Source organism: Mugil cephalus, chromosome 21, assembly GCF_022458985.1.
Source record: "Mugil cephalus isolate CIBA_MC_2020 chromosome 21, CIBA_Mcephalus_1.1, whole genome shotgun sequence".
Taxonomy (NCBI): domain Eukaryota; kingdom Metazoa; phylum Chordata; class Actinopteri; order Mugiliformes; family Mugilidae; genus Mugil; species Mugil cephalus.
Window position 1 is genome coordinate 9,404,185 of NC_061790.1, and position 13,635 is coordinate 9,417,819.

A 13,635-nucleotide genomic window follows, 5' to 3' on the forward strand; every position below is an offset into this window, starting at 1 on the left:
GGAATAATTTATCCGATGAGACATGTGATATGCAGTTTCTTTAAAGAGTCATCTTTATTTTCATTACTGTGCCTGTGGTCTGTTCTCATGAACACACACACACAGACATACACACACAAAGAAAAACATTTTATCTTCATTACCGGTTTTAATTTGCAGAAATTGTACACTGTTAAATGTTTTCAAGAAGAAAATAGTGGCATGCGAGTTCTTTGGCATTAAAGTTGGTTCAGACTCTACTGTGTAAGTAATATCGTTGTAGTAATGTGTGATAATGTGCATGGACAAAACTGAACTGGCCACTTCATATGTATGACAAAAATCTCACAAATCCTCAGTGGAGGCTATACACAGGTAAAAATTTAAAAAAAACAACAACATACAATTTGAAACCAATGCAACAATCTATTCATAAATAATTACAGTTCTCGGCATCATGTTGAAGTCCTTTTTACTCTGATTCTTTCGGATAACACTACCTAAAGAGACATCTCATAAAGTGAAATGAAAAGAAAAGAAAAAACTAAGCAGGTGAACCATGTAAAGAATGCAGTCAGTATTGTATAGGCCATTGGTAGTCTAGGAGAGGTTGGGCTGGTTGTGTTGAGGTATTCTGCGGTTTGGCTTTGAGGTCTGACGTCTTGCTGGGAATATTTCCCCAGCAAACAACAGGAAAAAGCAAGACATGTTGGCTTTTATTCAGTTTTGTATAAAAAACTAAAGATTTTAAAAGCTGAAATGAGTGTAGATATGGCAATAAACAAATAATAAAAAAAATAAAGAAATCAGTGTTCTCAAGCTGCTTATTAAACTTCAGAGAGACCAGTAAGCGCTTTCTAATAAAGTTCACAACATGCAATCATTCATTCAAAGAGTGAGCGTCAGCTCCAGTGCTTGAGAAAGCTGACCTGTCCTTTGAGATATAAAAACCTTAAAAACAACCTTAAGAATTTTATACAACCGGGAAGATGAGGAGGACAAATAGAAAGATAGAAAGTGGAAAGAAGGCTTTGGTATGAGTGGATGTTTTAGCATCTAGTCGATACACAGCAAAGAATCAAACAAGAGCGTGAACGCTGTAAACCAGTTAGAACAATATGGCAAGACTCCTCCACTCAGAACTGCAGTTTGCGGGGAGTCACACTGAACCCGCCATTGGTCTCCCTCATCTTCTCCTTGTGTCTGGCCTGGACGAGGCCAAACACCACCCCCGCCAATGTCATGCGCCCTCCTGTTCGCACTCCCAGGCTGGAATCTGTTCCAGATTTGGTCCTCTTGCTGCGCATGGTGCTGATGAAATAGGTGCGGACTTTCCCCTGGAACTCGCTCACCTATAGTAAAACAGTAAAAGTGATCATAAAGTGTGTTCATCCCTTCTCATGTGTGGTTACGGTTGATCAATATCTACACACAACATTCCATGATGCAATATATATTGGAGATGAATGTTTCTGATCTGCGGAGCTACATATTTGATATATGGAACTGCATGTTAATGTGTACAGCTAATTGTTTCTGATTTGTGGAGCTGCATCTTTCTGATCTGTGGAGCTAAATATTAGCGATCTGTGTAGCTGAAGGTTTCTGATCTGTGAGGTTGGATGTTTCTAATCTGTGGAGCTGAATATTTCTGATCCGTGGAGCTGAATATTTCTGATCTGTGGAGTTGAATGTTTCTGATCTGTGGAGTTGAATATTTCTGATCTGTGGAGCTGAATATTTCTGATCTGTGGAGTTGAATGTTTCTGATATGTGGAACTGAATATTTCTGATCTGTGGAGTTGAATGTTTCTGACCTGTGAATCTGAATATTTCTGATCTGTGGAACTGCATTTATAGTCGTCAGTTCCTACCAAACTGTCATGCGTAATTTTCCCATCTGCTCACAACACTTGTAATGTGCCACCTTACTCACATGTAATATAAGGCCTTTTTATCACTGACATAGTTTTCTACCCTCGTAGACTTATTTACTCTTATAACAGTAACTTTATGAGCAAACTGTATACCCATTAAGCTTTTCCTGTCTCTGCCTGTCCATCCTCAAGCAGATGGATCCCCTATATGAGCTGAGTTTTGCTCAAGGACTATGCAATGCGTCATTTTATTTGGGTCACTTTGCTGGGACACTTGTGCAGAACAGAGTCATCTGAAGAACTGCAGCATCATTTCTTTCTCACACCCTCACAAATGCAGCAAAACAAAATCAAATATGACAAGCTTATATGTGCTTTTGTGCCCGTGTGCTGTTGAAGAATGATGTTTTTGTATATTGATGCACACTGAAGAAATAAATGAAAAAAATCAACAATTCTGGGCTCTGTGAAAGTCAGTAAGCTCTGTATCATAGTGGCATTTATTAGTACTTGTGCTGGGAAGTTCTTAGTGTCTTCTCTGCAAATGCCTTTGTAAAACAACCAAATGGTTGTTTTCCAAATGATTCAGCATTGCTTTTTATTAGTAACATCTGTTCTGCAGTATTTTGAAAGGAACTGTTTTACTACACTTCTGTAAGGACGGCTGCAAAACCATCGTAGCTTCTCGACTCACCCCCTTGACGAATATTTCTCCACGTAGCTCCAGGACAAAGCCCCATTCTTTCAGGATCCTGCGAGTGGCCTCAGGTACCTGGATCCGTCCGCTCACGCCCGTGCTGTCCATGCGGCTGGCCAGGTTCACCGTTGTTCCCCAGATGTCATACTGAGGTTTGGTGGCGCCGATCACTCCTGCTACCACCGGCCCATGGGCAATGCCTGAAATGAGACGGCAATTTCAGTTATTTGCTACAAGATGCTTGACATCCTCACAGAACTTGGCTGACATATGTGTGTGTCGGAGGTCGGGCACATACCCACACGCAGCTCAAAGTTTTGGGCAGCGTGCCTGTTGATCTCTTTCAAGGTCTCCTGCATCGCCAGCGCAAACAAAACCAGCTCGCTTAGGTGATTCCATTCATCCATTGAAGCCTGACGCAAGAGTGAGAGTTTGGTAGAAAAGTTACGGCAGGCGTTGAAAGGGAAACTGTGCAGAACGACACAGAGCGTGCAGGGGAAGATTTCCCACCTGTTTGTCTGGAGCCAAACCGGACGCTGCCATGTAGCAGCTCCCGATTGTCTTGATCTTCTCCACGTAGTGAAAGTATGACTCCTCCAACAACTTCACACATAAAGGATAAATGAGATAAAAAGACGGGATGTTCTTATCTTATCGTATCTTAAGGCCGCTGCGTTACGTAATCAGCAGCCATCTTATTTGCCAACAGTATGTGCTGTACGGTGCGTCTGTGTCTTATTTGTTCCTAGCAGATAAAGAGTTGCTCCAACATAAATAGTCCTTCAGTCACCTCGTCAAAGCCTGCAATGATCTCATTCAGCAGCCGGAGGCAATCCACTCCTTCATGCTTGATCTCCTTCTGTTCAAAGTACTCATTGAACCCAGCGATGGAGGCAAACATAACACCCACGTCGTCATAGGACTGGGAGTAAAGCTCCTAAAATGAGAATTATGATAATCACATCAACCATGAAACGTCTGCGTTTGACTAATATATGGACGGATTTATATGTGTGAGGTCTCCCAAAGATAAGAAGTTCAAATGTGTGGTCCAATAAATTTAAATAAAAGCAATGACGTACGACTTTCACCTATATTTCACCCTTTCCTTCGTGGGAGCAGCGCCGTCCGTATACTGTATATCAAAGCACTTAAAACCAAATAATCTGACACAATGTGGATGGTCATAAGGAATCAGGGAGGAGGTCAAAAGTTAGGCACCTCATCGTTCTTGCTCCGATCCAGGAAATGTCGGGCCACGTGCATGGGCAGGATGTTGTGTAGCAAACACTCGTTGTGTTCCCGCAATTCCCTCATGTCTTCCACCTCCTGTTGGGCTTGCAGACGCCACAGAAAATCCAGTCTGGCAGTCGCCTCCCACTGGAAATGGAAGGACGCACAGAGTGAGACGCAGCATCATCTGCCCGCAAAACACTCTTTTTGGCAGTTTGTGTCTCAGTAGTGCAGGCTACAAATGTTGATGACAGACAAAAACTAATATTCAAACTCCAAGTAAACCCAACTGAAAGAGGCCGTCAGTACCTGCCGTCCGTTGTAGAAGACAGAGACGATAAATATGGCCATCAGGAGGATGGAGATTCCTTTTCTTCTGACATAGTGTGATCTGTAAGGAGGTAAAGGGAGAAATCTGGTTTGTAATCTATCAGTAGAATAATTACCACCTCCTAATGCATCTTGTAAAAACATTTAATGTTAACTCAGCACTTTTTTGTGCCATAGATGTATCCGCAATTGGGTGTATTGCAAAAACACTCATATGGCATGCTCTGCGCTGGCAGTATACATTTTAATTTTGTGTATCGTTTTTGTATCGTTTTTTTGTTGTTGTTTTTTAATCTTTATTTCTTTGTGCACTTACTTTTTCCTCTTTGTAAACCTTGATAGATGAGAAGCAGGGTAGGTGGGTGGGAACTGTGGTTACTATAGTTCATATTGTATGTTTATGTTCACTTTGTATCTGTGTATTGTGGTGAAATATTTCAATAAATATATATTTTTTAAAAATTTACCATACTGCTTCAGTTCGCCGTTTATACTCTGACCTGTTTTGCATGTCATGGCGCACTAGCGTGAGGAAGGCCACGTGGATGAGGCAGGAGTAGAAAGCCACGGCCAGCAGCAGCACAGCCAGCTTCAGCAGAGAGTTCAGGCGCAGAAACACGGCACAGGTCACCATGGCGATCACGCCACTCAACACAAAAATCTTCAGGAGACAGAAAGAAGACACACCCGTTTAACACAGTGCCGGCATTGCTATGAACAAATGGGGAACCAAAAGGAAAAATCTTAAATAGTGAATCTAAACGGAAGCTGTCCTCACTTCAGGGTACGTGCAGACAGTGAGCGGACTGGAGCCTGTGTTGGTCTCGTCCGTTACGTCGGCCTCTTCTGTGTTTGTGAGAATGCACCACACCTGCAAGCAGCGCACAGCGTAGAAATCACACGTGACACATTTATTTAATTTTTAATATTAAGATCAGAGTGGGGTTTGTGTATTATTTTATATGTCTAAACAATATAAAAATGAAACATAATTGGAAACAAAGCAAAGACAGCAATTTTAATAGAGCTGAAAGAAGCTTCGAAAAGTTTAACAGGAGAACATTGTATTGTCACGATATAGTCAATGTAATTCACTTCTCCTGTCAGTGGTTATAATGTTATGTTTGATCGGTGTGAATCATGGCTGCAGAATTTTGGATCCTCTTCATCCCTTGCCTGTTGTGCTATTTCCGTGACACTGCTTGCCTGATATCTAGTATGCAAGAACAGCAGGGAAGTGGAACGTCTTTCTTTATGCATATGCATTTCATGGAGAATTATGCAAATGACTGCGCACGAAGGTTCACACAATTTACAAGGTCGGTTACATGTGTCGTGGAGTACAAAGGGAAAGAGTACTCGAATGTTTCGTGTACGTATATATTAAGCCGCCCCTGTGATGCTTTGACTCTCACCATGTCGGTAGAGGCCAAGCCAAAGTTGATGACGATGGCCGTGAGGGTGAGGAGGTTGCGGGCGCTGTTGTTTTCGTGAATCCAGCAGCAGAAGTGCTGGAGTGATGCGGGGGTCCACTTGAACTCTTCAGCAAGGGCAACCAGCAGCAGTAGCATGTAGGCAAGCAGAAAGATAAAAATGTGCAGGATGGTTGGGAAAAGTCTGCAGGCGGAGCCCCGGGAAGCAGGAGGAGAAGGAGAAAGTGAGTCAGGCAAATCTTAACCCAAACAGAAGTGCAAACACTGGGTAAATTTAAGGGGATGTGAAATAGCTGAAATGGAGGCTTCACATATTACAGTGCATTCTATTATATGACCTCTAGGTGGCACCAGTGTAAAAATTATTACTACACTAAAGGCTTAAAATCTGAAATAGTTCAGTGATAAACCTGGTTTACACCAATGTGAAAATATAATCGAGCACATTAATTAAAACCCACAAAAGAAACAACATAAATAAAAATTAACTGCACGCTTCGACTGTACAGTATCTACCTACTTGGGGGCAGGGATCAGCGCCTGGGCAGCCATGAGAAAGAGGAGCATGATGAAGGAGCAGGCCAGGTTGGAGTTGAACATTTCATCTCTCATCTGGGAGAACTGGACCAAACAGCAGCGATCAGGAGAGATGTGACATTTCAGCTTCTTGTGCTTGGATTCGTAGCTTAACTTATACCCACGTACCTTTTCCTCTATGTGTGTGTCCTTGAACACCAGCGTCAGCGGAGTGATGTGTTCCTTGTGCATACGCTCGCTGCTTCGCACCTCGATGGCATGTTTGATGCGTTTGTTGATCTCCTTGGAGGTGGAGTGCCAGATGTTGGGCAGTGAGCCGTTGGTAAAGGAGGCCAGGATCTAGAAGGAAACGAATGATCGATCAGATCGATGTAGGTGGACCTATCCTTACTACAAGTTTTTAATCCAACATCTTCCTTTTTGTTCTGCACTTACACTATTCATGTCAATGAAGTTGCCTAAGGGTAACTCCGGGTTCCAGGTTCGAATGGTCTTCTCAACTTTTGGAACCTCCCTGTGGTCAATTTTGTTCCTTTCCTCCTGGGGGCAGATGAGGAACGTGTCGATGTTGTGTTTCCGTAGAAATTCGTTCCTGTCCCGGCCATGACCTTCCTCCGTCTTGTAGGTGCCTTCAAGACAATCCAGAGTCGCCCTTGAGATGTGGATGCGTCTGGTAGAGGGAGGAAAACTACGAGTCACGTACAGAGACATGTGTGTGCCCTGAACCCTGAGTCTGGAACATTTTTTGTCCAGTAACCGGGGACGGAAATTGACACGTAGCGGTACTCAGCTGTCTGCCGAGACCACACTTACCCTGGTATGCCCCCGGCTTCCAGCATGTTGGCGATGCTCACGTCCCAGGACCAGACATCAAACTGCCATTTCTGCAGGCCCAGCACTCCACAGAGGACGGAGCCGGAGTGGATCCCTATCCTCATGTCCATGTCGTAGTTCAGCTGCTTCCGTACGCACCTAGTGTTTGTGTGTAGTAAAATAACTCAATTGGTCTAATGTTATTTCACTTTGAATATAACTGTATTGGTTTCTGTGGGTAATGGGACAGAACATCAACCATCATGTAAAACCTATAGCACATCAACTAGAATTACTGTAAAAGCAAAAACTTTTAGATTTCACTTTATATTTCTGTGCCCTGATTTATATAATTTATGGATTTAAAACTTTTAAGGAAGGTTTTTTGTTTAGTTTTTACAATTTACACAAAAAAATAAAAATAACGCAGGACTTATGGTTTTTACAGTACACAATAAAAGGATATTTGACAATATAAGATATAAAATTCCATGTAAAGAATTCACATAGGCAGACTCCATGGAGTTGGCCTTTCCGTTTCAGTAATATTAGTGTCCTAGCTCGCAGCAAGCAGTAAGCCAACACGGTTCTTTCCCACATCTCAAAATGGGAGCCCATCTGAGCTTCACCATAAAGTGCAATAAAAGGTGATGGCGCAAGCCCCTTCCCAAAAATCTTTGAAAAGGTGTTGAAGATTGACATTAAGGAAGTGGTTCTGAACAACATTTTAATGTCAAAGTGAAGTTGAACTTTGGGACATAAAATACCGACATGGTTTCATTTAATCAAAGTAGATATTTTGCGGCATAACACATCAAATACATCGCAAATCAAATTCTAACCACTTTCTTGTTCAGTCAGAGGAAGAAATTAAGAAATTCCAAGGTGTTCTTAAGGTAATGTGTTAGCAAGGTACAATATGACAAAAAATTTATGTTTGAGTTCCTAGTGGTCTTGACATTTGACTCCTCAATGGCAAATTTATTCGTCCTTAAGTACATTCAAAAAAAGGAAATTCCATTGAGGCTTTCCTGAGATAATGCATGCACAATAATAGGGTGAATATACATACATGTACATACTGTCAAAGTCAAAACCTACCGTATAGTCTTGATCATAGCCAGGCCCATCTCAACGCAATAGCGGGCGTGGGCAGGCTGTGGTTTAGGGACCCCTGACACACAATAGTAACAGTCTCCCAGTATCTTTATCCGCAAGCAGTGGTGCTCCTGCGATGAGACAAGACGGAGCGCTGTAAGAAGGGAAGTTATGCCAAAAAAATGCATTATTTATGTGATATTATCCAAGATTTGCTAAGGTTCTCACATCTGCCAGTCGGTCAAAGCGCCCAAAGAGTTCATTGAGAGTTCGAACCAGATCCTGGGCTGAGAGGTTCATAGACAACAGAGTGAAGCCCTTGATGTCGGCAAAAAGGATGCTACAGAAAAGAGAGGAAAAAAGAGGAGGTGTGTAACAGGTGTGTTTTTATGCTTTATGAAGAATCTCAGGGGTGGGTAGGGATTTGGCAGCATGGAAACGTGAAGGCTACAAATGTAAGCCTTGATAATACTACTACACTGTATGTGTGCGTGTGTGTGTGCGTGTGTGTGTGTACCTGACGTGTTTGTACTGGTGGATATAGATCTTGTGAAACTCCTGAGGGTTGAGTTCATTTTCCAAAGCGCTCATGTCAGCAATCATCTCCAAGGCAACAAAGCGAGGCAGGATCGACAGCACCAGACGCTCCTGAGAGGCAACGTAATAAAGTGGCAGTCAAGAAATCAATGAATTGGATGTCCACGATTTACGCAGCAAATTTGAGAAAATCATTTGTACACAAGCTCTACGCCGCAGGACAGCGGCACAGTACCTGTCTCTGGTTCTCTTGCTCTAGTTTGAGGCGACCCTCGATACAGCGCCGCGTCTCTAGGAAAACCTGCCGCTGTGCGTGGTCTGTCAGGTAGTGGATGAACAAGCCAGCTGTATTCATGCCCAGGTACAGCAGGCCTTTGGCAAACACCTGCGTCCAAAGAGTCGGAACTGTATATTTACTGACTTTATTTTTAACCCAGAGATTCTGGGGCAAACACGAGGAACAGCAGAAGGACATCAGATAGAAATCAGAGAAAGGCCTGCAATGTATGGTTAAACTTAGAGAGAAATAATTTAAAGGTCCTATATTATATAATTTTCAACGAGTTAACGTAAGGCTACAGAAGATGTGTTTCAACTTTTACCTTAAAATAGAGCACAAGCAGTTCTTTGTTACGTTTCTGTTAAGCCTTGATTTTAGCCCGGTTCCAAACAGGCTCTTTAAATACACCTGCAGCTTTAAATGTACATGAGCCACTGCTCCTCGTGCCCCTTTCATGATAATATTATAGTATTAGAAGTAGTAAGATAAAGTATATATAGTGCTTTTTAGTACTATGAACATAAGACTTTCTTTTTTTCAAGGCAAGCAGGCTGATTTTCTCACCTTTCTCAAAAGTACAACGTCGTGGTAGCAGCGCACTATATCCACAAGAAAGTGCAGCATTGAGGTGAGGGAGCCGGCGCAAATGGCCCAAAGCAGTGGTAATGGCAGCAGTGTATATGTCGCGAACAAAGAGAACAAGACGTACCACGATGGGTCTTTTTCCAGTCCGTACACCAACCCACCCAGCACCTGTGCGGTCTGTGACAACCAGCTAGCGAGGCCGGCGTATTGAAGCCACCTTGGAGACATGGACTCTTTGCAGGTTAACACTGCAACACACAGTGCTATAGCTAGCACCATGAAAAAGCTAGTCAGGCAGCCACGCAGAGTGTCTGTGACAGCATCTGGGGCCAATCCAAGGTACAGAACCATCACATGTAGCTTGGCCACTGCATCTATCACATTGGTAATGGCTAGAGAGTTGCGTCTTTGGTGACATGAGTGTTGTTGGTAGAGTTTCTCCAGGTCACGGGACTTGAAGGTGTGTCTGAGCGAAGGTACGTAGATGCCATGAATAATGCGACCCCAGTGTACAAAGAAGTCGGCATCGCTGGAGTAGTCGTTAGAACAAGAACCCCCGACTGTGCTGGTGGAACCGCGGCCCAGACAGGGATGGACTCTGAATGTGGAAGACCGGCGTTTGGTGACCCCGCGTGACGCCTTGCTGCGGATTTGTCTGTTGATCTCCTCCATGTAGGCATCTGTCACAAAGATTTTCCGTGCTGGTTCCACACCAACCTGAAGAAACAGATAATCATGATAACAAGTTTACAGTAACTACGACAGTACTCATTCTTTCCTTTAATCAGTGACCAGTAAGTTGTCGTGGTTTAACAGCTTTATTGTGAGAAAACACATTTCTCTCATTTAGAAATAACGTGGTACACATCTTAATAAATAATAAACAGTATGTGGTGAAATGGGGAATATGGGAGTAACCAGTCACCTGAGCGCTAAGTTCCTGCTGGATAATGATGTGTTTTACTGCATTCTGCCACAGCATCTTTTTCCGTCGCAGCCCTGGAGACAGTGTGGCTGAAAGACAAGGCGGCTCACGTAGCTCCATAGGGGAGATCTGCGTCGTTTCAGCAAAGGTCACCATGGTGGTGGCCTTTGCTGACCTCAGCCTCAGCGGCTGGTCTCAGATCAGGGGAAGAGAGTACCCTGGAAAGCATGAAAGAAGAAGAAGTAGAAGGTTAGAGAATTGGGAAAAGGATGTGCTTTGGTATTAAAAATATCAGAGGAGAACATTTTAAAATTCAACAATTTATTTAATACATTAGTTTGTTTAAAAAAAAAAATCTAATCTAGCCTGTTTCTAAGCAACCTTTATAGACGCGGTCTTAGAAAAGGTGTTTTAAATAAACACACAATGTTTTTGACAAGACTCTTCTTAGGGCTTTAAACAATCTCTTGCTGAGGTGTCACACACAAACATGTTCTGTAATGGTAAAACTTCATCTCAGGGATATATTTGATAGTATAGGTAACAATATTTTTATTGTCAAGCTTGTGCAGCAGGTAGGTATCCCAACAATAACTTCACTGAACAGCTTACTTGGTTGATATTCATAATTTTTCCTCTGTCTCTATTTTGTGGTGTTCCTCAAGGTTCCATCTTGGGCCCACTGCTGTTTATACCATTACTGCTTCCTCTGTCACGTATAATTAGTTTGAAAGGCTTTTCTTACCATTCTAATGCAGATGAGATATTCAATTATGATCATGATGTAGGCATCTTTTTAGGCACTTGTATACCGCTGACAAACATTGCTAAACTCAGGCCCCTTGTGTGCCTGGTTGAGATTTAAATAACCACATGTTTATTTTGCCCCGCCTTTACTTTGGGTCCTTGTGCTGTGCATGTGTGACAGACAGAGACTTTATTTATCCCAAGGGAAATTTGGGAATTTAAAATAATTTCTGTTAATATAACATATAAGCCAGGATTTTGATTATTCCTTTAGATTTTAAATTTACTTTAACTTGCAATTTAAATGGCCATGCAAGTCCCTAATGGCTACTTCCTGTGTTGGTGAAATATAGCACAACATGTCAGCACAATGATCTTGGCAGCACTAACCCTTACATGAACTCTAAACAAACACTTTGGTTTATATTGATGATCGTTTCCTTTCAAAAAAACATATTCTCTAATAAAGCCACTGTCCCATCTACTGATACTGAGTGTTGAAATTTATATATTTTTGCCACTTGTGAACACTTCATGTGATAGATTTCATTTCAGTTCCTTTAATGATATACAGCATAGGACATCTGACAAAATAAATACTGTCCACATATTTTTTAAAATGTATTTTCTTTTAGTTAAAATGCATCTTGGATCCTGATTCATGTGGAAAGACCTGATTATGCTACACACAGTGTAACCAGCTGGAAAAGCCACCTTGCAGGCGCCACGTGTTGACACAGTGTATGCCTGAAAAAAGGCAGCTTTCCAAACGAATTATCTGGTGGCCAGATTTAGACCTGAGCAGGTTAATGCTCAAAGTTAAACTCCTCCAGGTCCTTCTGGCTCTAGATGCTGTTGTCTCACCCACTCACAGTCCACTGCAATCAGTCTGATTCTCACCAAGATCATGGTTTCAACACAGCACAGATTGGATATTATAAAACACTTCATATTACAAGTGCCGCCTTTTTAATTAAAGTCTGTCTTTAAAAAAAATATTCAGTGTGAGTGAATGTGACATTATGGCAGCATCTTAACATTCACACACAATGGAGTTTCTCTCCTGTCAGAGGATCTCTTTGTCATTCCTCCGTGTCTGCCAATTTCAAGGAAATAATTGTGTCATCTTTGAAAATGGGCTTCCGCAAGTCACCAATCTTCACCTATTCTCACTACAAAAAAAAAAAGAAGTACAAAACGTACCTGTATTGTGTCACATATCGTGTATCCGCTCCTCATGTCCAGATTTTGCCACAGGATATATGCAGCGAGGTCGTTATAATCCACTTTCGCTGATTTCATCGCACAGGAATCTTATACATATCTGAAAACTATGGCGTAATCCATCACAGGGAAAAATAGAAATTTCCCCCTCCGCAGAGATATACATCCAGCTCCTCCATGTGTGGAGGAGTTGTTCCCGGCAGGATAGTAGGTCACCTCCTGGACTGTTTTGAAATGAAGTCAACAACTTCCACAAAGCAGAGCGAAGCAGAGTGAAGAGTGCAAAGAGGATTAATTAGTCAGCAGCCACTCTCTCTGGCCTGAAAATCCTGGGTCACTGACATGACGCCAACATGAATACAGTGCTCTTGTGCTTTGGCCAAGTCAATCAGATCTTTTCAAAGTAGTTCTGACACTTCAGTCAGATAGCATTAGGATGGGTGCTTATTCATATTTCCCTCGCAGACACTCTTTTCAATTTCCCTTTCTCCCATTTCTGTGTCATTATAGCATAACAATAATACTACAGAGGTAGTAGCCTCTTCTTTGCTTTTGTGCCTTCGGTTACATCAGCATGTGTTTGTACAGTTAATGACACTGGGGTGACAAGTTCCTTTTAGGCTGTGCACAGATAAAACATTGCCTAAAACGCCTTTGAAAACAGACTGGGTGAGAAAGCAAAGGAGCTGACTCATCGCCCACCTGGCAACAGAAACCTGAGGTGATTCAACAGCAAACAAACACTGACAAAACAGCCTTTAGTAAACATTTAAATTCTAGTGTGTCTGTGTGGGCGTAACAGACCATTACACATCTAACTAACCACGATTTGAATAACATGTTCCTGGATGGAGAGCATGGCATTTCTGTACATTTAATAAAATTGGTAGCTGGCTGGTGTTCACTGGGTTTCAATCTTAACCTTAAAATATTCTTACCCAGAAATTCTACATCTTTGCCTATATCTTCTCAAAGACTATTTCCTTGAGGGGTTTTGTGCAGGATAATAGAGCTGATGCTTCGACACATAAAATATACTCCAGGATATGTAAGTGTGATTTTAAAAAACGTGAATCTCGTTCAGTATTATCCTACTGTAGGTTGGCTTTTTAACAGCCAAAACACCTAGTAGATAATAGACTTTTAATTATTAGCAACTCTTCTATGTTGATACTGGATCTTTGTTGCATTCTAATCCATGCAAATCCACAGTAACGTATGCACCTGCCGTCACTTCAAAATACAAAATGCACTGTGTGCATCAGCATCGTACGGAAACAAGAGAAGGACTGTTTTGGAGAGACTAGGATTTAAATATTGCCAAGAGCAACAGACATAAG

The 13,635-nt window shown here is 42.1% G+C and overlaps 1 protein-coding gene across 1 annotated transcript; it reads right to left on the reverse strand.

The window, feature by feature from the left end:
* Nucleotides 1-30: 30 nt before the first annotated feature.
* Nucleotides 31-12,509, reverse strand: si:dkey-206f10.1 (adenylate cyclase type 8). Its single transcript, XM_047573766.1, has 21 exons — nucleotides 12,275-12,509; nucleotides 10,325-10,542; nucleotides 9,379-10,116; nucleotides 8,770-8,919; nucleotides 8,515-8,645; nucleotides 8,226-8,337; nucleotides 8,001-8,128; nucleotides 6,900-7,058; nucleotides 6,522-6,756; nucleotides 6,255-6,425; nucleotides 6,070-6,170; nucleotides 5,532-5,733; nucleotides 4,895-4,987; nucleotides 4,617-4,777; nucleotides 4,096-4,177; nucleotides 3,775-3,933; nucleotides 3,344-3,490; nucleotides 3,064-3,156; nucleotides 2,852-2,966; nucleotides 2,551-2,753; nucleotides 31-1,331 (listed from the first exon to the last, which is right to left on the reverse strand). The coding sequence occupies exons 2-21, from the start codon at nucleotides 10,478-10,480 to the stop codon at nucleotides 1,116-1,118; spliced, it is 3,552 nt and encodes a 1,183-aa protein (XP_047429722.1). The 5' UTR covers nucleotides 10,481-10,542; nucleotides 12,275-12,509; the 3' UTR covers nucleotides 31-1,115.
* Between the last annotated feature and the right edge of the window lie 1,126 nt (nucleotides 12,510-13,635).